Source organism: Dryobates pubescens, chromosome 22 (genome assembly GCF_014839835.1).
Source record: "Dryobates pubescens isolate bDryPub1 chromosome 22, bDryPub1.pri, whole genome shotgun sequence".
Taxonomy (NCBI): domain Eukaryota; kingdom Metazoa; phylum Chordata; class Aves; order Piciformes; family Picidae; genus Dryobates; species Dryobates pubescens.
Window position 1 is genome coordinate 9214307 of NC_071633.1, and position 24349 is coordinate 9238655.

Sequence of the window (24349 nt, forward strand, 5' to 3'; positions counted from 1 at the left end):
ACTATTTTCATTACAATTTCAAAATATCTTCTGGTTCTGTTTTTTTATCTATTTGTTTGTTCCCCCCCCCCCCTTTTTCTGTCTAACCAAACAATTACCTTGACGGGACTTGTTATTTGTTCCAAATAGTTTGGAGCTAATAAAAAGGCTAACTTCACACAAATACAGTGTTTGTGCAATGAGTACTCCACAGTGCTCACTGCATTGTATGATTCTCACATGCAGTAAGACACAAAACTCACAATAAGATCATGTCTGTGTTAACATCCATCCTTTTTTGTGTGTGTGTTCTTGGGACCTGATGCTTAATATTAAACTCTCTCAGAGTGCATGTGGTGTAGGGAGAAGGTCATGATGCTTCTGAAAACAATTCTAGAAGCCTTGCTACGTCTTTTACCATTTGCTTTCAAGAAACTGCTTTCAGAAGCATTCAAAGGAGTAAATCCAGGTTCCTCTAGCACTGTATTATTGACGTGATTACAACTTCAGAGATAAATAGCAGAGCTAGAATAGATAAAGGCAGATAGGGTAGTAAAAGATAGGGACCACCTTCTGTGCTGAGCATCTCATGGGGTTCTGTTGAGCATTACATGAAGATTTTAGCTTAAAGAAAAGACAGCTAAGTGGGGATGAGATCAAAAAGTATAAAAGTCATGCATGGAATAGAGAATGTGACTGGAAAAGCATCATTCACCATTTCTCATAGTTCAAGAAATAGGTGGCAAGTCTGAAAGAAATTAAAAGATACTTCTTCAAACACAATGTAGGAACACTGTGAGCCTTACTGTTAAAGAGGTGTTGTTGATGTCAAAAGTTTATGTGGATTCGAACTAAACCCATTCACAGAAGTAAGCTCCACCAAAAGCTGTTAAACACAAATGTTACTATCTTTGGTTCCAGAAATTATTCCCCTGCTTATTTGTTAAAGCTGAAAGTTTGTCTGGGAAAAAGCACTCTGTTTCTTCCATTCTCTTAATCTTCTGTCTGCCATTTTGTTGAGACAGGAGACTGGACTGGATCCTGCTGTGAAGTCCAGCAATTCTTATGTTTCTAGTCTTACAGCTTCATTTCCTTCAACTTAGCTTCTTTTCTCTTTATTTCCTGTAGTTTCTACTACTTTTCGGTTTTTCCATCTATCAAGCCATATTTTATGTCTTCTTTACTACCTCTGCCATTTTTGCTTTCTTTAGGTCATCTTCAGAGATTAACCTGTTTCACCCATAGTAGATCTTTTATACTGAGACCTAGAAAAGACCTAGAGAAAAATTTAGCAGCTCAACATCTGTGTAGTTGTTCTGGTTACCAGTGATTTGGGAGTCTTCAGAATGAAGTAGTTCAAAAAGCCATTGGAGTATCACTCCCTGAAAAAAAAAAGTAGGTTTGTTTAAGGAGTCTCTGTTCCATTTACCAAGTAAGTACAACATACAAGAATTTGGTTGTTGCTTCTGTTGTAATTGTTCAAGTTCTTGTTAAATTTTTGTGCCTTTAGCTGAGGGGTGGTTTTTGAAAAGCAAGGTGGTGTAATTGCAATGTTTGGCACAGTGGGGATCATGAAAAATACCAGATGGAATAAAATTATTCTGATTTTTTGATCCCCAAGGAGCCTAACTGTCAGTCCTGCTGAGCATACAGCAGCTTCCATTGAAATCAGTGGCCCCAGGCCAATCCTGCTAGAGATGCTTTATTTAGTTCACTGGATTGATATTACTGCTGAGCTGTAAGAATACAGAAAGAGATGATAGTGTCAGTATGAAACAAGGAGGTGCTAAGAAGCCCCAGAGAAAGGCAAGAGATTGATGCCCTACTGTTCCCTCCTTTACCTTTTGAAGCTTTTTAGCAGTTTTCATTCAAGTGTTGAGTGTCTTTTCAGGTTACCATTGCTCTGTTCCTTCAGCTCTATATTGATTTGGCAAAATGTGCAGGAAACATAACTGAATTGGAAATACATACATTTGTGTCTTGGGTAGCATTCTGAAGTCGTACTTGCTGAATCCTTTGCCTATTTTTTAACATGCATACATCAGGTCGTGAGGGAAGAATCCTTGTGATCATACTTGATCACAGTACACTGGAGGCCACTGGCTGCAGACAGCAGAGCAATCCCTAAAAATACACTTAGGATTCACTCATGAAGTTTATTTAGGGAATTGTTTAGTCTTCTCTTTTGTTTTAGAGTATTTTTTCAGCCAACAGTACAGTTTTATTCTGAAGCACATCAAAGCTCCAAATCAAAACACAGCTGAAATTGAAATAGACACAAATGTAAGATTATTTGGATATTTGTAACTGTGTCTGGAATTAACCCACTCTTGAGAACAGTGGAGCTGTAATGCAGATTTATAGTCCAAACCTAATGTTTTTCTTTGAATCTAGCTCTACATTAAAATAGCAAAGTAATTACTGATAGAATGAGTAGTTTAGAAGAATAAACACGCATGCTCTGTTGAGGTGGTCTGTTGCTTCATCTGCATGAGGATGAACTGTTTTTAGGACAGAAGGATCTGTTCAGAATGTTATCAAGCAATAGAGAGTACATGAACTGTCGTCAGAAATGTAATCATATGCTCACCTGTGAACAGGGTGACATGAAATTAAATTTACTTGAAGCACATCATGGACAGAATGCTTTCTTTGAAAGCCAGCCTTTAGCATAAGCTGTTTTGAATTCTGCCATCTATATTGTAAGACCCTTACATGAGATGATATCAAAATTCCATTGAAGTCTTGCAAAAAGCATTAAAGTAGCATGATGCTAGATTGTGCACTTCCATATTTAAATTGCTTACAAATGGGCTATTTATGCTTCTAGCAACACCTTTCAGTCTGGATCATGACACACCTAGGCTTGTGATATATTTGTCTCCCATTTTGAGTTGTAGAGAATGGTGATAGCTGGGAGAAAAGAAAATGCTAGCAGAAGTAGGAATGGGAAGCTGGGAGTGAGCACTAGGAGCATTGCAAGTGTTTTCCTATGTGGAGTTCCTCAGTCTGTGAGAGAGGCCAAGGCTGCTAATAATGGCTGTGGACAGTTATTGTTGTTGAAAATACGCAATTAAGCTGCTTGGAATGCCCAGTAATAGACACAGTATGGGAAGTCCAGGGTGCTTAATTGCCACTTTGCACTGTACCCACAAATATTGCTTACATGCCTCCTTACCTTATGGCAGAACTGTGTGGTAGTGCACTGACAGTTTACAAATGTTCTGCCAGCCCAGGTGTGTGCTTTCTTTGTGCTAGAAATGAGGCAGTTGTGGCAGGAGAAGGCTGGCCACCAAAGCCAGCAGATGGGCTTGTTCAGATGAGCCAAGGAAGCCAGGTGGCTGAGAATTGCCAGCTAGCCACCTGTAGCTGGGGATACCCCATCTGGAGGAGCCAAACTTGAAGGTTTATCCCTAAGTATTCTGAGTCTCATAGGCAGTCCACAAGAGGCAAAAGAGAAAACAAATGGAAATTAATATGATAGCAAGCTAATATTTTGCAAGTCTGTTTGCTTTTTGGTATCACATAACATCATGAGCGATTTCTCCAGATGGTCAGGGCCTCTTCCCAGCTGTGCTTTGAGAGTGGGCTATAGGAAAATGGGATCTTCTGGCAAGTACTTGCATCATAGGAAGCCTATATTGGAATTTTGTAACTCTCTGCAGTGTTTGACTGTCAGACTTGAACAGGCTACTTTGAGTTTGCTTGCACTAATTTGTAGCTTTTGGTGGCCAAGTGCAGCTTGGTTTATTGCCAGTGGTTACCCCAGGCCAACTCTTTGCCTTAAGCTTTTGTCAGCCTTCCTCTATGCCTGGGAAAGATAGTCTGCAAACTGTTATAGACACAATGTTGTTATCCAGCTCTTACTCCACTGGGAGGCAGTGAAAAGGTGCGCTTTCACCTAGCATTGGTAAGTGTATCTACCGATGAAACGGATGAGAGCTATGTGAGGGAAGGTTGCTTACACCAATTTGCAACACTGATAGCTGGCAGCATATGAAAAGATAGTGTGTTCAGGGCTGGTCTTTGTATTATACTAGTTTGGATTTTATTTTTCTACAGAAAAAAAAAAAAAGAAGGCAGTTTATGCTGTCAGGCAGTTTTTCCTCTTGTGGGAGATAGGATGCAGCCTTTTCATGAGGTAGGCTGTGCTTTGAACATTCAGAACAATTACTTAGGGGTTTTTTTTCTGACCCTTAGATAGCTAAAGGATTCTGTATATAATAACAATGTGTTCCTCCAGCCTCCAGAATTGGCTATTGAAATAGCTAAGCACAAATCCTGAAGAGAGTAAACAAAGAAAAATAAGCTCTCTATATTGTATGTGTATATGAGCCCTGAACTCTTCACACAAAGTAAATGTGCTATCTCATTTTCAAAGCTGTAGCTGTAGTGGTTGCATTGGCATACTATACTTTGACGGTTGCTGTCGGCTGATACTTGCTCTGGCTCTCAGTTCTGAGTCTACAGCTTGGAAGAGGTACTTGCCAATAAACTGGCTGCTTTTCTGTGCAGGAAGGGGGTCATTTGTGTCTGCCTGCATGGGGTTATTTGTCTCTGTAAATGTGTGTTCTATTCAGTGCTGACAATTGCCACAGTTTCATGATATGGCTCAATATTTAGCACTGGCCTAAGAGCCAGACCTGGAGCATTGTGTGAGATGTGTAGAAGCCTTATGGTTATAAATGGGATGTTTTCCATTCTTGAGTACAGCAGATTGAAAACACCAGCAAAGCAAAACTTTCCTTGAGACTATTCTTTTCAAAAATTCTATCTCAAGGTTTTGGGGTGCGTGACATGGTTTTGTGCTGGCTGAAGCTGACAATACTGCATTCATCTGTTTTCAGTGAAAACATAGTAAAGGCAGTGCCTTGGCACTGCCTGCAGCTCCATTACATGCTGATGCATCACAGATTTAGCAACACAATGTTACTTCACGGTGCTTTCTGCTTGCTGGCTCACCGCTTGCGCTAACCCAATCACATATCAACTACAGCTTATGCTCAACACAAATGACGCTACTGGATGCAGTGGCGTTTGGGGCAGAAAAGGACTGACAGGGAGATGCTTCTGCCTGCTGACCTGGCTGATGAAGCACAGCCACAGTCAGGAGTTTAACTGCCTCTCCTAGTGGTGTAATTTGTACCAGGTACCAGGCAGAGCAGAGGCGAGGAAGGTGGCCAGTGGGTATGGTGTCTTGTGTAATAAAGATAGTGAGCACTTTAAAAACCGGTCTTCCGGCCAGGCTGGGAGGTTTTTACTCTCGTGAGAGATGATAGAGAAGCTATTAACTTGCCAACAGAATCTCAGGTTTAAACCCTGAAGGATTCACGGTGATAATCTCGTCTGTTTTTCTCTATAATATAAATTGTGGAATTTCCCTGGCTTGATTCCTGCTTCGTGCTCACCCTGTGTGTCACTGAAAACACGTTTGTTTGAGAAGTGTCCCACTGCAATTTGAACGTTTCCAGTGATGGCAGCCGCCTTGTAGCCCTTCGGAGACAAGCGGTTGTAGCCGTAGGGTGGGCAGTGCAGCTGGGAGTGGCCGTCTCCGTCCTTTAGCAGTCCTGCCGCGGGATCCCTGGGCTGTCTCTGCCGGGGCCTGGTGCTCGCCCGTCCCCGAAGCAGCGCGGGAATCGCTGGGAGACGCCCGGGGCCACCGGTGAGGGCTGTAGGGGCCCGCCGGGGGCCGCTGCGGAGCCGCGGAGGCTGCGACTGCCGCTCCCGCCTCGCCGCGCTGTCTCCGCGTTGGGCGCCGTGACCCCGCGCCGGAGAGCTGCCACCGGGAATGGCTTCTACGGCCGGAGAAAACCAGTGTGAAGCGCTGCGGGGCGTGTGCGTGGCCCTTTGTCGGAGCCAGCTTCTGCTCTCATTTATTGCAGGACACTCAGAAGTTACTCTTTCTTCACTACTCATCAAACATGACATTTCTTCTGGTGACATAATTTTAGATTGAAAATCCATCTGCCCTCCAGTGCTATGATACTGGAAAGCATGAACAAGCTAATAAGCTGATGACAATGGGAAGCACAGATTTCCCAGGCTGAGTCCATTCTCTCCCGGAAGATTTTTCCAGTTGTGACCAACAGTTGTATGTCTGTCTGTCCGTCTAAAAAAATGCACCACGTACTGGGTGCTGAAAATCGGGCTGCAGAGGGAGCTAGGCTCAAGGTAAAGGTCCCTCTGCATGCCCTTTCCCTGACAGTTGATGTGATCCCTCATGTTGTTTTCAGCGCTGCAGAGAATACTGAAACCCCAATTTTCCTCCAAATATGTTTAATGCTAGTCCCCAACATAGTTGCTTTCCAGGCCAAGTTTGAGGGTTGAGGCTGTTGGTCTGGGATTTTGGTACAAGGGAGTGGGCGAAGCAGTAGTTTTGAGCGATGAGCCAGCCATCAAGAGGTATTGGCAGAGCACTGCAAATATGTGCACCAGTTCAGATCCAGAGGGTCTGATGGAGCATTGGATGCACTGGGCAGATGCTGCACGGGTGGTCAGAGTAAATACGGTGTAGTCAGAATGAATCAGGTCTACCACATGTGTTTGTATTTCTGTGTGGAAAGACAGCAATTCAGGGATCCACTGAGGACCACGATGATAAATCAGTTTCAGGATCGTAAAGCCAGCATAGCTCAGCCTTTTGGTGATCTTGGGGCAGCTCAGTACAGCAGAGATTTGCAGTTGTAAAGTTGTCATTTTGCCTTTTCTCCTGCAACGCAGTAGTAGGAGCTTATGTTATGTCCTTTGGCTTAGAGTATAGCTACTCCACAGCCGCAGCTGGAATTATGTTTTTCCTTCACTAGCTTTTAAAAAGCAAAAGGGGAGCATAAAGCAAAGAAAACAGCTCTCAGCTGGGCAGATCTCAAGCTGCTTTCTTATAGGAGGTGACAGTGGCTGTCAGCTCCATGTCCTACTCTCATGGTCTGGTCAAGCAGAAATCTGGAATGGACGAAGTCTGTGTCAACTCCCATCCCATGGCAGGAGGTGACACTTAGTTTTCATCTGGCTTTGGTTGCTTGGCCCCTGACTGTGTGTCTGTATGCAAAGTGTTTTAAATCAATGTGGAGCTGGATTCCTCTTGACCTTAGAAACATATAAAATAACAACTGAGCAAAGACTGATAAAGCTTGAAACAGGGAATAAGATGCAAAGATTTTGACCCCCGTGTCCTCAGCCTGGCAGATGCTGTTATTGTTTGATGAATTTTATGTGGTCTGTGGTGTAAGGTCAGCTCCTACTTCATCTGCTCTGCAGCCAGCAGGCAATCACAAAGCAGTGTACTTGGATGAGTATCGTGTCTTTATTTCTGAGATGTGCTGATCTGAAGTGGTTTGCCAGAGGTCACGAAGGTGGTCAGTGGCAAGGATGAGAGTAGATCTCTCTATCTTAACCCTAGTCTGGTGCTGTAGTTACCAGACTCTGCTTGTCTCGTGGCTCTGCACAGCTAAGACCCATGCCAAGATTTAAAAATCTTCCTCCATATTTTTTCTGCATGAGCAAGCTGATAAAACCTCATTTCCATTTTGTCTGAGTTCCATATCCAGGAAAACATAATTTTGCTTTCTCAACTTCTATTTAAAGTTTTTTCTTAACAGAGTTGAAAAATAATCCTTTTGACACTGTTTGTCATAACCTAGCTGCCTGTGTGTATCAGTAACAGAGAGAAGCAATTGAAAACAAAGGTTCTAAAGAAAAAGTAAACAGTTTCAGAGAGAGTTTGTTTCAGGCTGCACTAGTTTATATATATGTGTATAGAAGCCCAAATGAAAAGGGCACAAGGAGATGAAATGAGAGTCCATCTCCATCATGTTTTGAAATTAAACATATTCCTCAGCATGTCCCAGGCTTTGGCTCACGGGTAGGCTTTCAGTAACAGAAAGTCTGCTCAGCACAGCTAGAAACCCTCACAGCACCAGGAGTCCTTGGCGCCTGAAGGTGGGGGAGCGCTGCTGGCACTCAGACTGCTCCTCACCAAAGGGGCAATGATGTACTGGATCTGCACCACACATTGTACCAAAACAAAGCCTGTCAGCATCTGTGGCAAAAAAGTCACCAGTTGCCATATGTCATTCTGCTGTGCATATGTTAAGTGGGCCCAACCAATCGCGTTTGCACATTCTCTGTGTGACTTGTTGTCCCACACAATGAGTGCCCTGTTGTCACCAGTGCTAATGCTATGCAATCTGCTTTGCCTGGTGCAGCAGGCAGTTTGCCTCTCCTATCGCAGCACATTTTGCCACACAAGCATGGCCCCGGTATCACTGGATGCTTTATAATCTGCTGCTCTGAGGAGTGCAAGCCCTGCTGTCGTGTTCGCCGCAGCCTGGTGGGCCACAAAGGAGCAGGCAGGCTGCAAGCAGACACGCTCTGCTCAGCTGCTGCCTTGGGGCTGTACAGCCCCTGCATGGCGTCCAGGCTGCTTGGCCTTGGTCATACAGCAGGAGTGATGGGTGCTGGTAACAAGCTTCACACCTCTACTGTCTGTAACTACTCCTTCCTGTTCTTCAATTATTTTTATTTGCATTTACTTCATTTATGACAAGCACATCCTAGACTTGCACAAAGGGAACAAAGGGAGTACTCTCTTAGGCTGCTTGAAGCACTTCTTACACAAACAGCTGATATAAGCAGGGTAGAGTAGTTGTCCAATACTTTCCTATGAGCTCACTGAAGTTTCTTCAGAAACTTTGTGCACCATTCTTTAAATCAAGTCTGAGAGACATACAAGACTTTCATGTTGCGAATTTCACTGAGACAAACCCCAGCCTAGCTAAGGATTGCAGGCTGAACCTCTGCTCAGAGTAGCCTCAGAATAGTAAATACATGCCTCTGAAGTACTCACATACCATAAAGGCTTTCTCTAGAACACAGCCAGTGGTGCTAAGGCCACCTGTTGACCAGTGTAACAAATAATGAAGAGCTTGTGCTTTCAGATGTACCACCAAAGCTACTAGCATCCATCTGGATATTGTAGAATACTGTGTATATACATGGAACCTAAATTAGGGCTGGGAGGACAGTTGTAATATAGGCATGCCTTAAGACTAGGTTCTTGGTTCCCAGCCTGTGATTCCTTATTGTAGCTTTTCCCAATACAGAGCAGTTTACCCTCCTAATGGTAGTGGGTTTTGATGTAAAACTTGCATACAGTCAGAAAAAAATCCCTAATTTAGCAATGTAAGTTTGTAACATTGACACATCTGTTTCCACTGAAGGCTTTGAAGCCCAGTAAAATTGGGAAGACAGGAAAAAAGAGACAAAGGAAAAAACCTGTCTGTAAAAATGTGACTAATGCCTAGACCTGTCTGTACTTGTTAAAATGTGCTAGAATGACAATGTTAACAGCTTGGCAAAACATCAGAAAATCACTGCTTCATCTGATGCTATTAGCTGAGTTATTCAGTAAAGGCAGAGCTGGAAAAATAGTGATGCCTCCCTGGGCCTCAGGGTAAAGTGGCAGGGAGATCACATGCTAGACTAAGAGATGCTAATGAGAGTCTGGACCTTTACACAAGCTGCCCCACACTGCTGCCACCCTGTCTTCACTGGCCTGGTACCACTGGGCCTCAGAAGGTTTCTGTATCTCTTTAGCCAGCAATCTGGAAGGTGTGTAACATGAGTAGCCCTTTCTGCACAGCCCTTCAGGAAGAGGCAAAAATGCCACTTGGTATTGCACTTGTCAGGCTGTGTTGAGGCTGAACAAGAAATGCCAGGACAAGTCACTGGCCATCCTGAACATCAGCTGTGTGCCTGATAGTAATTTTCAAGTGTTCCACTTCCCTGAGGGTGGGTGGTTTGAACAGGAATACAAATCCTTATCAGCTTTAGTCATAGAACTTGAACAGTATGTTTCTGCAGCATTGACACTAACAGTGGGGTCTGTCTTTTTGGTGTTTTTCTTTGCCTGTTCAAAGGCACACCTTTGGGAGGTGAAGGAGTTGATCTTTGGATTTGTGTCTCACAGATCTCCTAAAATGCTGTGCACTGCTCTCAGGTTACAGGCCCTGTCATGTCTGCCTTCCAGTGAGGCATGACTCTCACCTGCCTGGTTGAGAGTGGGGGAGATCTGCCAGGTTGTGTTTGTGCCGAATCCTGTCTAGCCAAGCATCGTCCCCTGAGCGAAAAATGATGCGGAAGAGGGAGTCTGTGATAAAGGCAGAGGTGCTTTATACTGCAGCTTCATGTTTCCTGGAAATGTCTCTAGGAATAAAGGACAGTGCTTCAAACAGCACTTGCTGTAGGCATGTATTTCATTGTGTTCTTCATGCAAGGACATACTGAAATTAGTTCAAAGAGAGAGGGAAAACCATCTTGCAGTAACCAGAGATCGGATCACTTGGTAAGTACAAAAGCCTTTGAGTAGTAACTATTCCGTGGAGAGTCAGAATGTTTCTATATGTTTAGTAGTTTGAGTTTCCCTTGAACTGTGTAATTCAATTGAGGTGCCTCATCAGCTTTTAAACCATCTCACCATCTCATGCCAATGTATCACCACACAGCTGTATTTCCAGACTGGCAAAGCCACCGAGTATCTTGCAAGGCCAGTATCTGCAGTCTTCGACCTTGATAATCTTTGGAGGGATACAAAGATATTCTGACTAATATCCAAGTCAGTCTCCTCCAGTGACCTACCTTCAATGGTAGTTGGAAGCAAGGCTGGAAGTAAATGGGTGCTTTATAGTTCTGTTGGTAGTCCAGAGGTACATAGAGGTCTTGAGGAGAGACAGTCCTCTGTCATTTTATATACCGTGAGACACAGGGTATCACATGGGCCAGAGAATAGGGAATTCTGACCCAGGCAAAGGGAATTCATGGCTAACTATTGGCAGTGGTGTGGAGAAATACAGAGAAATAAGTGTGTTGCTGAACCAGACCATAGTGAGAAAGGGAGTGTTTGTAGTATTTGTAGGATTGTAGTATTTGTTCAGGTGGATCAAACCTTGCCAACCTTGGTGCCTAATTTATGTTGATAGATAAAATTCTACATTATATGTTCAAACTTTACTGCAGAAGACTTAGAAAACCAATCCTTACCAAATCCTCCTCACCTTGTGCTGAGGGTCCTACTCAATATTCTGTTAATTAGGTAGGAAGGAATCAGTACTCCAAAAGAGACTCAGAAGGAGTTTGCTCTTCATAGTTATTAATGAGGAATGTTGAAGTTCTTTCTGAACAGAGGTCCAGAAACTGGAAGGGAGAGGGCTTTCAAGACTTAGAGCAGACCAAAGGAAGTCATATGGGAGGGGGGAATAAAGGTGAGAAGTTTCTGCTAAAGAATAACAGTGACCCCTCTGCCTGCAGGTCGCCAGCATTTTTAAATTGGTAGTTCTTTTGCACTAATTAGTAGGGAACACAGTGGAAGTGCATATTCTGTCAGTCTAAATTCAGTTAGGGAAGAAGGCAGCCTGTGCCTTTTAGGGGTATACTTTTGGGGTAAACTCTTCTATTAGCACAATGCATTATCTAGGGATTGATCCTTCACTCACTTGAGGTTGTGGAAAACTTCCTGTGTCCCAGCTAGGGTCACAAGTGCATCCAGAAAGGACAGACACCTCTTGATTTCCAGGATATCCTAGCACTGAATGCACACTTAGAGCACACTGGACAGATGGGTCATGGTTTGCTTGTACTACCTATATGTCCCATATATCTCTATGTTTCTTATTTGTCTTTATATATATATATATTTATTAATTCAAAGACCATTTACAATGATTCCCTTTATTTAAACATCCTCTAAATTCTATCTGCTTGTTTGTGCCTCCAGGAAAATCAATCTGTGCAGGGTACTGAGCACAACTGTAATAAAGGAGAAAGAAATAAAATAGACAGTGAAATATGATGTGCTTTCTTCAGAAGGGAAAGTAGAAGCCTCAAGCCAAAGTCCAAAGGTTACATACCATGATAATGGTCTTATCTAACCTGGTTATACCTAATACTTGCAGGTAAACATATTGAGTCAAGAAATTACTACAGCAAAGCCTGGTAAGACTCACTGCCATCCCATGCCCTATTTTAGGGCAGCAGCAAGCATCAGAATCCTTCAAGATCTAGCTGTTGTCTTAGGGACATATTCTTCTTTTGGGTATCCTCTAAGATTCGGGCTGCTTTGGTGGAGGCTCTGAGGAGAAAATACAGAACGTGCATGAGGCTGCTGGCTGAGGGACTTTGTCAGATGTTCAGATCACAGTGATACTGCACAGAAGCACGAACCCCAACTTTGTTCTCATATGGAGGCTTAATACCAGTTAGGGTAGAGATTGTTACAGTCATGAAGTGAAAGGAAGTAAGACTTTATGTGTTTTTTAAAAGGTACTTTGGGTTGTATCTTGGTCAGCTTTCAAGCTTTTTTGTTCACTGGATGGTAGAGAGGTTTCTACTCTTTTGCCTCTTACTATAGCCTCTCTGTATGCCTGGCATACATTCCCTGTATGAAGTGGGGCTGTGCATACTCTCAGCACTGGGGCTGTTTCCTAGTTCTCAGCATTTCTGGGCTGCACATACTCTGAATCTCAGTCTCATCATGTACTAAACAGCATCTCTGTGCTTAACTTTTGAACAGAAGGTTTAAATATTATACAGAATTTCTCTTTTCTCATTTGTTAAATAAACTGGACATCTTCCTCCCCGCCCATGATTACATGCCTCTTACTTGGGAGCTGTGAGGGTAAGAAACCATCCACACTGCACAGATGTCTAAATTACATTGTGCAGGTATCGGTGTCCATAGAGCTCCTTTGTAATTATGTCTCTCTTATGCATAAGTACTTGCCTGTCTTGTCAACAAGCAGCTGAAAGCAAGCTCCAGATGACATGCTGGTTTTCAGCCATGTGTGTGCAGTGGGAGAGCTCTTAAGTCTCACCACTTCCCTGTTCCCCCTGTTTTGCAGACACAAGCACATCATGCTGCCTCCTACCACCACATGCTCTTGTTGCAAGGAAGAGCTGGTTGCTGAAGCTGACCAACCACTTCACAGGTCTGTACTGTGCAGTTCTTGTCTCCATACCTTTTATCTCCTTGTTCCCCTCAACCTCCCATCTCCCTTCCTCCCAGGGAACCTGCTCTCAAACTCTCCACCCTTCCAGACCTTTCTTGCCTGTAAATCTCACTACCCCTGCATCTACAGTTTTCCCATGTGTCTCAGGCACACCTGAGAAAGCTTAATTTGTGCAGTAACTTCTGATATTGGCAACGGTTATTCATGTCTAGCCAGCCACTTGAAATACTTAAAGAAACAGGTGCAGAACTCTGTTTTCAAGGATTGCCTGATGGTCTTCTCCCCTTCAGTGTTTTGTTTGCTGGTGCCATAGCTGGGCCTGTGTGCCCTGCAGGCCCTGTGATGGCTCACCCAGAGCAAAGACCAGTTGTGAGCCTGGTGATCCTAGTCTCAAGTAACGGTCTTTCAGAGGAGGGAGCAGCCATAGACAAATTCTGCAAAATGAGGAGTCTCAGTTCTAGAGACCTCCCTGTTCATGTGCTAGTTCACTACCCACATGACATAATGTCCTGATGGTTGGTGGGGACTGATTTGCTTTAGGCATCGCCTTAGATGGTTCCTCCTCTGTCTTCTCGTCCACATTGCCCTCAACCTGCAGGGCCTCATACTTACTGTGCAAGGGCAACAGCAGAGGCAAAGAGGGCTGGGATGGATTCCCCGTGCTTCTCCTACCAGGTACCTGTACCCATTCCCCCGTTTCCAGGGTCACCTTCCTCAACAGAGGAGGTCTGTAAAGCCTGCTCCCACATATCTAACTCCCTTTCACATTCCCTTATAGTCCTGAGTCTTGATACTTCACCCTTTAGCTCGGCCACCAGATGGAGAAGATAATTCACTTGGTCACACCTCACACAGTTGTCTCCTTCACCAAGTTCCAAGTGCCAGGCTCCAGCACCCTCTGTAGCTAGCAGCCCGGACACCTGTGTGCTTGTGTGCTGGCTCTGGGTATCCACCTTTTTTCTAGCAGCCTTTGCCTGAGTCGTTACCATGGCTGATCTCTTCAGGCAAGTGAGATTATGTTTGGGGGTTTTTTATTGTTTGTTATTAAAAATATATAATCCACCTGACTACTATATTTTGCCTAAGCTAGCACAGGGGCTGCTGCACTCTGTCAGCTGACCCAGCATGCGCCGCTCTCTGCAGTCCAGCCAGAAGGCTCTCTTGCCAAATGGCGGTCGCGCGGCTTTGCTCTGCCTCGTTTAAACTTCCCGCGGCTGCTGTCACCCTCTGGAGCAGGCACGCACGCAAGAACATGACCCTGCTGGTCCTCGCTGTCTGCTGAGGTCCTCCCGCCCCAAAAAGCCCCAGAAGAAACCAAAACAGAGCACCTCTCAGCTTGAGCACGCTGGTCCCGCTGCTGGTCCCGAGCAGCTCTCCTGCCCTTCCTTCACCAAGCACAGCTCTAGCTCTCACTAAACAACAACAATCGTGTAACAATTTACCACCATTGACCAATTACGTGCCATCCCTCTCTGCAAGGTAGGTAATTATTTATGAACATGGCTAAGCTGCTGCTGTTTGGTGTTAACAGCTTGTTCAGCTGCTTCTGCCCGGTGCCCCAGTCAACAATAGTAAGGCTCCAAAAGGTCAGGTTAGGATGAACAGCTAGAGCTGTGTGAGGGAACTGTGGACATCTGCTAACACACTGCTTAGCTCTGAACCCTCCTTTTGCGCTCGGGCTTGTGAGCATTAAACGTGTTCTGTGTTTGTAGTGTCAAATAGGCTGAATCTTTAAGGAAAAAAAATCCACAGAAAAGTCTGTGGACCACAAGGAGCTCATCATTCTACACTTCATAAGCTGGCCTCAAGTAACTGCTCTGTCTTCTTTGCTCCCTGCCCGTGCTGCTACATCCATGTAAACCAGACTGTGCTTAGTCAGGGCAGCCTGTTGCGTCTGCTGAAAGCAAACTGTTAATAAACCGATGATGTGACACTCCATGGGGACTGCCAACCTGAAATGCTGCATGACATTTTTCCCGAAGGTGGAAGATTTATGGTTTTTAACTTAAATTAATTAAGAAGCAGAACCTTAATTAAGAAGCCGGTTGCTTCTGAAACAGCTAACCCACTTCAAAGGGCTGAAGCTGTATACTTAATGGGGAACAAAGAAGAGAAAACAGGGTCAAACCAGACCATATCTGTGTGTTGTTCTCAACCCATTCATCTTGCACACAGGGGGTGCTCTGCTGGCATTTTAAAAATGGCAGTGGAACATCTGCCACCCAAAAGGAGAATTGGGGTCTGTGGGAGGGGCATGTGGTTTATTCAAAAGCTACTGCCCCCCTTTTGGTGCAGAAGATGAGCCTCTGCCAAGTCTCTGTCATGTTCCCATTGATTTCAGTTGATCCAGGATATCTCTCTTACTTCCTTTTTATTTTCTCTTTCTTTGTTTTTCCTAGCTAGGTGGTTTCCACTTCATGACTGTGGCAGGCACGTTGGTCCAGTTTCAGCTTCTCATGCCAGGTACAGCTGCTAGCTGAGGAACAAGTAGTGTAAGAAACACCAGAAATCACTCCCTTGAAAAATGCAGTATTTTTAGGATCTCGCTCACTACAGATCTCAGTATCCTTCTGGAAGAAACACCACAACCTCAGGTAACTACTGCATTCCTCAGTCAGTGTCGTTGCCAAGGTAGTGATGTATTTAATGCCACTTACTATGTAAGATTTAAAATAGGCCATTCCTGCTTCTGGAATAAAGGAGGATGGGTGTTTCTTTCCCATTCATACGGTATGGTTTAAATGCTGTTTCAGAAAAATCCACCACCAGTTGTTTAGGAAGACACAGGAGCTAGAGGTAGTTATTTGGTTCCCCGCCCCGAGAAATGCCTAGGGCCTTGCTGTTGAATTGTCTTCCAGATGCGCCAGCCTTTTGTAAATCCTCCTGATTCTGTTGCACCTTTAGGTAGGTGCTGCAAGTCTGGCCTTGTGCTACTCTGGGAAATGCTTCTGAAAGCTGCACCCAAAAAGAGACTGATGGAAGAGATGGAGCTAAATGCACAAAACACTTTCATTTTCTTTATTTTCAATCGATACTGTATGAATACAAAGTTTCTAGAAAGCTACAAAAATCCTACCACTTTATCAAGAAGGCATCAAAATGTGTCACTTTGCAAAGACATGAAAACACCTGCAGTAACCGACACAAAAATAGCATTTTTAGAGTGATGAAATAATTGCACTTAACTGTCATGGATATTAAAGTTATCACACATATGTACCGCCAAAGCTAGAATACAGGGGGGTGGTTTTTTTTGTTTTTTTTTTTTACAAAGCACTTTATAAAAAAATTCTCTGCACACAAACCCTATAATTTTCATATTACTATCATACTAAAGATAAAGTCACTTTAAAGCCAACACTTAAAACATTTAAAACAAAACCAAAAAAAAAAAGGTACCAGTACCTACACACAGACAATAATACAAGAATACTGTACTGCCAAGAGGTTTGACTGAAACTCCTTTTGAAAGCTTCTGCAAATACGTTAAGAAAACATTGGAGAACATTCACTTTTTTTTCCCAAGAGCCTTCCCTCACTGTCTAACCTAGAGGTACTTTATCATCAAAAGGCAAGTTCTACATCAAAAGTTACCAGCAGCAGTACAATATTAAAGTAACCACTGACCATATATGAATATGCTTAAGTCACAAACCCATTTTATACACATTACACAAATAAACATAAAGTGAGAATTCCATTAAGTCATTTACAAATGTGAACAAATGCACATGGCAAAAAAAAAAACAAACCCCAAAACAAACCCCAACCTGTTTTACATAAAATGTACTGAAGAATTAAAGGCTATTCAGGTTTTCAATGTTATAAAATTCTTTTGTCTTTTTTTTTTTTTTCAGGCACATATTGTATTTTTTTATCTGCAGTCATGAGCCTGAATCAGAGGCCCATCAAACAAAAGCAAACCAAAACCACGTATTCTGTAGGAGGTAACAGGGATCCATCTCCTTTTAGTCAACTGAGTGCATTTAAGATTTAATTTACACACTAAGACTAATTACATGATCTCAGCAAGAATGACTTGAAAAGTTAAAAGATTAAGATATTCAAAGTGTTCCTTTGACTTACTGAGCCTCAGTCTGTTTTAGGGGGCTAAACATCTCGTTATGAAAGATAAGAGGGGAGAAAGAGATCATCCTGAGAAAAGTACAAGACTGGACTCTACTACGCACATCTGCTGTGTGACCAGGTAGGTGTATCCCACATAAAGGTCACATAAAGGGTAGAGAAAGGTTTCTCAGTATGACTGACTGAGCGATCTGGGAAAACTATAAAGGGAACTGCTTCAGAAGGCAAGTATGGCCTAGGACTTGTAGTGGGAGAATAAATAGGTATGGATCAGCACGTCAAATGTTGTATCTGCCTGGAGCTGGCCAGTTACTTACATTCAACATTAATGTACACCCTTCATTATTTCAAAACGCCTATACCGTGCAGGTTGTAACGGAAGAAGCTACTGCCAACCTAATGAGCTGTAGCTGTGGTAGAAAGGGAAGGTGAGCAATAGGTATTGTATCTGCAATTCCTTCAAAATAGTGGTGCAGTACCTAAACAAAGTATTTTTGGAATTCAAGTAAGTAAAACTACATTTGTTAGTAGTAATTTTTGACAGCCCCCAATGGTACCATTATGCTTGGTTTAGTATTCTGATGAGACAGAAGTGTAGTTTATCACAAATGTCAACTAGTACAGCTGAAAGGTTTGGTAGGAACTGAGAAGATATGCTCTACTTGTGGGGCAAAAGTGCCTTTGCCCTACCTCAGTCTCATTGAGCTCAACAGGATTACTTGTCTTATAGAGGTAAGTGAGATTTAGACCTTGAAGGAATAACAAAAATAATATTTTAGAGACAGGGAACTTGAATTATCACAATATTTACCACGTAGTGTCACAATAGTTCTATATATAAAAAGTTAATCTTAGTTTTCATCAATACTTTAAAAATCAAGGTAAAATTGTATTCACAACTATATAATCACTCTGACAGCTTTTGGTTTTGCTGATATTTCTTGTTTCTAACATTGTTTCCTTAAACTCTTGCTCCTCTCCTCACCTGTTGTAGTTGCAGTGTGCAGTATGGCCCCCGTTCACAGAAGGTATGAAATACAGACACTTTATTAAGAGGAGCTAGGTGGTTGGTTGTTTTTTTTTCTTTTTTCCAAGACATCATCTGGGAGAAAAAAAGATAAAACCAAATAGAACAACCCTGTGTTTTGACTTGTGCTGGCCAGAGTTCCTCTAACAGCACCTTCACCCACAATGCTCACGCTCAACATTTCAACGCTTAAAAGCACACGATTGCATTTCCCCTAGCTGTTCTCTGCTCTCCATTTTCTTCTTGCTTTATGCATCTGACTTTCAGTGTAAACAAAATCTTCTGTCTAAACAAAAAATCTTCACAGATATCAAAATATTATTAAAGGAGAACAATAAAGTCACATTTGTCCACTGTCTGAAATTCTGCAGTACACGGAACTCTCATTATGCAGATGCACGACAGGATGAAGAGAATATAAACGTGAATCATTTTCACTTTTATGTCACAGACAAATCAGTTGCTGGTTTGCAATGCTGTCAGAAATGGCAAACAGTAGATTATTCTTCAGCAGGTTGATCACTAGCAAAATTACTTTGCTGTGAATGGTGCTCTTTAGTGAATGGAGGCCTGTAGATTCAACTTATTCCAATAAACCAAAGGCATTACGGTGATAACTAAATATTTTTGGTCTCTCTACAAATTGTCATTATTATGGCAGCACTTTTCTAAGCTGGAATTTCAAACCAAAGGCACTTTCATGCTAGAGTGCAGAAGAGTCACAATTAATTATTTGGTCATGAAATTTAAAAAGGCAGCATTTATTAATACAATTCACTTTTCAGGGAGAACTAAGACTCTGTAACCTTTCCTTTTGGTATAGGCATTTAACTGCGTAGTAATGAGACTGACTTGCACAGTAGGTTGGTTTAGACCAAGCAGTCAAAGAGCGTTTCTGTGGGGAAAAAATACAGGTATTTAAAAAAATGGAACCAATTAATAAAACAATATATAAAATTTATGTTAAGAGGCTAAAGGTACTTCTAATATAATGCTAAGGCACTGCATCTTGTAATGCTTTGGCAGCTCAATTAAAAGGTTCCTACAAAAAAAGTAACAGTAACAAGATAAGTACTTCCAGCTTACAAAAGAGCTCACAGTTTACAGGCAGCCTGTTGGACTACATACCCCACACTGAACAGTTGAAGGATTAAGGCTTTTAAGAATTAACATATATAGGGTATGGATCATTTACAGAAGTGTAAAGAAAAGACGATGGAAGTAGTTTCCCTAGTATTACATATGTGAACACCAATAAACGTAGTGACTTTTTATACCCTAGAGTCATGGCATATGTAGTGTGCCAGATTCTATTAAAAAACTGTACCTGGGTTTGCAGATTGACTTACATACTTTATATGCCTCAGAGAGTTTGCTTGTTATTAAAAACAAATAAAATCACCAAAACCACAATTCAAACCCTAAATAAAAGACAACTTTAAAACAAAATACAACAAAAAAGTAGTTTTTGACTTGTAACACCAAGTGCTTAGAATAAAGGGCTACCATTAGGCTGTTACAATGCAGTGCTTTTCCTGATGTGATTTGTTAGTGTTAAAAATGAGTGTTAAAAGAGACCTTACCATGGACATATTCCTCTGTTCAGTTTACAGAATAGAAACTGAAAGATCATCAGCCCTAATATCCACAAGAAGGCAACAGCTAGACATCTCAGCAATCATCCACCTGCTAGAGGTGATCTGGAGTTAGATCAGAGGCAGGCTAAGGAATTTCAGCAGTCACCCTTCCCCTCAGAGCTGTCTGTATCGTCCACTAACCTGAGTCCTCAGCAGTGTCTGATGCAGAGGTACAACAGCCCACTACCTCATCCAGGCTATATGCTTGTCTAGATAATCAAACAGCAGGCAATTCTAACAGCAAGTACTATGCAGAAATAGAACATAAAAAAATAAGACTGACTCTTTTGATAACTACAGTACTGTGCCTGGGAGTATACTCTAGACTTACATTGTGCATGGACATGTATCACTGAAGGGTAGGGAGGAGGGACCCGCTAAATGTTAACCTTTTTGACTCAGGGCTGCAAAAGACCTTCCCATGAACACTCTTTGCTGATACCTCATGACTGCTCTTTAAGGTGGCTTGTGCTTGGCTGGGCAGCCCTCAGCCTTTCAGACAAATGTTTCACATGAGAGCCTTCTGCTGGCCCATCACCTGCTGAAACAACTGCTGCCTGGACAACTGAGGGGCAGTGCTGGCTGTGCAGCAGAGCAACACTCTCTGGTGTAGCCAGGAGGAATGAGACTTCTCTCACATATGCGTACCTCAGACAATCACTCACACCCACAACCATGGTTCGAATCCTTACAGCATTAAAGTATCTCCAGCTGTACTTTACTTCCTGGAGTCTTCCCTGAATATACCGGAAGGATGAATACTACCACATCTAGATGCAGAAGGACATCAGACCCCACACAGTACACACGTGTTTGTCTTGTAAGAGGTGTTTGCCAGCTGGAGCTGGAGAGACAACTGGGAGAGGTGTAAGAGCACCATGATAAAAGCGGAAAAGGCGAAGAAAGCCCTCCACTTCCTCATCTTCTTTGCCTGCTGTTGGTGGTGATTTTCTAGCATCTCATAGATATTAAAGCTGCTGATCCTTTCAGAGGGGTATGTATTCTTTCAAACACATTAGTGTTTTGCTTTCTGTTTCCAAACTACTCGATGCTGTTGCAGTGTCAGATGTTTCCACTCATCTGTTCATTTCAGAGTTGCAAGTTTTTCACTCAACTTATTAGAAAACATAGTTGTCCATATAAAATATAACTGCACACACAAGACTACATATAATGCGAGTCTAAATCTTCAGTATTTACCTACTTATTGCAAAATGAACCATCTTTTTTCATTAAATAATCAAATTTTCATATTAGTACAATACAACTTTATACTCTTTTTAAAATACACTAGATATGTTAGGGATAAGGGGTGATGCTTTCTTTTTCTGCAATACCTGTTTGAAAGTTTAATGGATTAGAAGATTAGTTTTAGTGTTGAGGGGAAAAAAAAAAAAATGACAAAATTTGCCTAATTTTAGGACCTGTCTGTTTCTATCAGGCATTTCTTAAGGCTATGTTTTTCATTTGGTTTCAAACAGAAAAAAAAAATGTTTCTTTTTAAAAAATAATTTAGTGAATTACATTCGTCCATATCTTCCCCTAATTAGTTACAAAGATAATTCTATAAAGGTTATTCACTTTGTGTACTCATTTACAGTTACAGCTAGAGATTCATTTCAGTTTCACTTGCATTGTAAAACAAGTATTTCGTGTTGGAAAAAAACCCCAAAGCAAACCAAAAGAAACTCTGTTACAAATGCTGTCAGTTTTTCCCCATGGCAAATGCTCTGTCATACATTTTTCTATCAGAATTAAAAATATGCCTCCACAGACAGAGGCGTCAGGTTCTTAAATACAGTCTTCCCAAAAGAACTGTGGTTTACAAATTTGAAGAACACAGTTTTAGAAATAATTTTTACAACTGTACCAGAATTTCACAGCTACAATTATATATGAACACATTAAAAATGACTTCACTAAAACAGGCTTTAGAAAAATGTGGGTGAAAGTTGGGCCAGAGGCACTGCCACTTAGTGTTGAGGTTTACAGTCTGTGTTTTGATAAAGAAGTGAAATGAAGTGTATATATAAATAACTGCTCAGTCCTTTACAAGCCTGTAAATATGATGCTGTGCTCCATGTTCGCTGTTCGACACTTCAAATACACAAGCCATGCAGAGCAGGGTTTCTTGTGTATCCCTGTTTGTTACCACCTGTGAGGGGAAGGAAGAGGCAGACAGTAGGTTACAAACTGGGAAACACCCAATCGAGAAACGACATTGGCTTGGTTCAGACACTCTTTAGCTGTGACTAACTGAAACATGTCCCCTTGGTCAATGGCAATGCAAACTGACCTTCATGATGCTGCTCACATGCTGTGCTCTGGGGCTGAGCTGTGGGGCAGTCAGTCCCAGTGGAAGACACTGAGACAGCCCACCGTGGCTGCTGGACCGTCATGTGGTTTCGGCTCAGCCTTCCTCAACCTGAGCCCCACTTCAGGAAAGGGAAACCAGCGTATCTTTGTCACCAAAGGCAGCGGAGGGGGAGCACATGGCTCCATGCTTGTGGCCCTACATCTGCCCTGTGCCACCAGCCCTTTGGTCCTGCTTGAATCCTCTAGTAGCAGCAGTAGCACATGGCTCTAAGTGCTTGGCTGAGGTGCCGCTGCAGAGACAGCAAAAGCAAGCTGAGTAACTGGATGAAACTGGCTTAAATGTGGCCCATTCTTCAGGCTTTAGATCACCTGTTGGGTGTGCCCATTACTGCATGGTCTCCTGGCCCAGGGACCAATTCACACCACTGACATTTACAGTATTATAATTGACAGCTCAGTAAGAGCACATTAGATGAATGGCAAGGTTCAAAGTTATTGCCTGGGGCTCTCTGCAAACACCAAATAGAGCCCTGTATATCAAAGAGAAGTAAGTTGAATTTTTGGAAAGTAACAAAGATGTGTGTTCATGTTCTCAGCCAGCTTGGCCTTTTCATCCTTGGCGTCTGCAGCACACAATTCCAAGAGTTACTCTGAAGTCAGTGGGATGATTTGTTTAGCAAGCAACATGACTAAGGGATTCAGAAACTGGTTCTAAATAGTAAGCAAGACAAAAAAAAGCCTGAGAGCTTCTTAGAAATGCAAAACTAAAAAGTGAGTCCATACCAATAAAATTGTGAAGTTTTCCAACACACTGTTCATCATGTATTTCTCTGGTAAATGCTTCAGCTTGTGGATGAAGTTGATCATATATTCACACATTGGGGAGCGATTTATTCTGTACACGAATCGGCCGTTCTCAAACCTTGCATATTCAGTCTAAAGAGAACAAAAAGAGAGCATTTACAGTAAGATAATTCAGAAATAGGAAAAAAAAGTCTAAATCTGTGTAGACAGAAAAAAGAGAAACCGTCTCTCAGGCACACACCTCCACTTGCTAACTCCCTGCCTGAGCTATGCAGTGTCTTGCTAAAAATGCAAAAGCCCTTAATTACTAAAAGCTCTAATAGAATGGCTTGTTCTCTAACCTGTGAATTAAAAAACTGAACAGATGAGGATTACACAAAGGCAAGTTCAAGTCAAGTAAAAATTAATTAAGCAGAAAACTCTGTGGTAAGATGATTTTACAGTAGTTTCGAGGCAACTGTCTGCAAAAGGAACCACAAAAATAAGCTTCCATATTTGTGCATCAACATAGAGATACAAATGTAGCTGTAGTACTGCATGATGTAAGAGGCAATTTATGAACTGCAGAAAGATGCAAGACTACAGCTGGAAGAAAACCAGCCTGATTTAGATTGTGGGAGCTCACAAGAGGCTGTAGGAGGATAAGGCTGTGACTCTTGGACTCCTGCTGCCCAGCCACCAATTGCTCAGATGTGTTTTTTTCTTTTTTCACTCTCTATAAGCTTGGGTTTAAGGAAATGGTGGAAAACTTTTTTATGGTCACCTGATACAGAAAACATATTTAGTTAACCAAGGACACAAACAAGTGCCCAGGACATATAAAGGCTCAACCTGCATCAGTAGGCTAAAATTGTTCTTGCAGACAACAGATTTGGATGTGGGGCTTAGTACACTGAAGACAAGTTGCATACTGCAGTACCATTGCACAATAAACTAGCCAGTGACCTGACCACACCATACAGTTCTGTGCTTAGAAAAGGTAAACATAAAAGCCCTTGCATGTTAAAGACCCGACCCAATTTTGTATTCCAAAGCTGCTGGTGACTGGGCAAGGCATACCTTCCTGTCCATAAGGTAAGATAAAATAAGCATAGCTATAGGCAAAACATAGGACACCAGCCGTGGCTTTAAATGTTTACAAAATCTAGATGATAGAGGCTAGCTTGTCACTGCAGTATGGTTGCAGATGTGGCTGGTCAAGTGTTTGGAAATGGGAGCAAAAGCTTCAGCTATTTTCTGCCACATGACGGAGGAGGCAGCACTGATGTCAGCTGCATGTTCCTCACTGAAGTATGCCACAGGCAGAGTGGAGTAGGGTCTCCAATGCAACAGGTAACTGTAGTGTCACCATTCACATGGTGATTTAAAAGGAATGCAGACATGACTGGGAAGGAAAATACTCTTCCAGGAAGGAAGGAAAAGCCAGATAAGAGCAAAGTAAAGATAACAGAAAGAAAAGCCCAAGGAAAATGAAAGGGAACCAGAGAAATCATCCCACACAA

General features: G+C 42.4%; 1 protein-coding gene across 4 annotated transcripts in view; it reads right to left on the bottom strand.

Annotated features, from left to right (window-relative positions):
* Positions 1-21423: 21423 nt before the first annotated feature.
* Positions 21424-24349, bottom strand: part of TEAD1 (TEA domain transcription factor 1) — a 147589-nt gene continuing 144663 nt past the window's right edge. For all 4 annotated transcript variants that reach the window (XM_054171815.1, XM_054171813.1, XM_054171814.1 and 1 more), the window contains 2 exons: positions 22827-22979; positions 21424-21882 (listed from right to left, as the gene is read on the bottom strand). In XM_054171815.1, the coding sequence (XP_054027790.1) occupies positions 21769-21882; positions 22827-22979 (267 nt within the window). In that variant the 3' untranslated portion in view covers positions 21424-21768. The remainder of the gene's footprint in view (positions 21883-22826; positions 22980-24349) is intronic.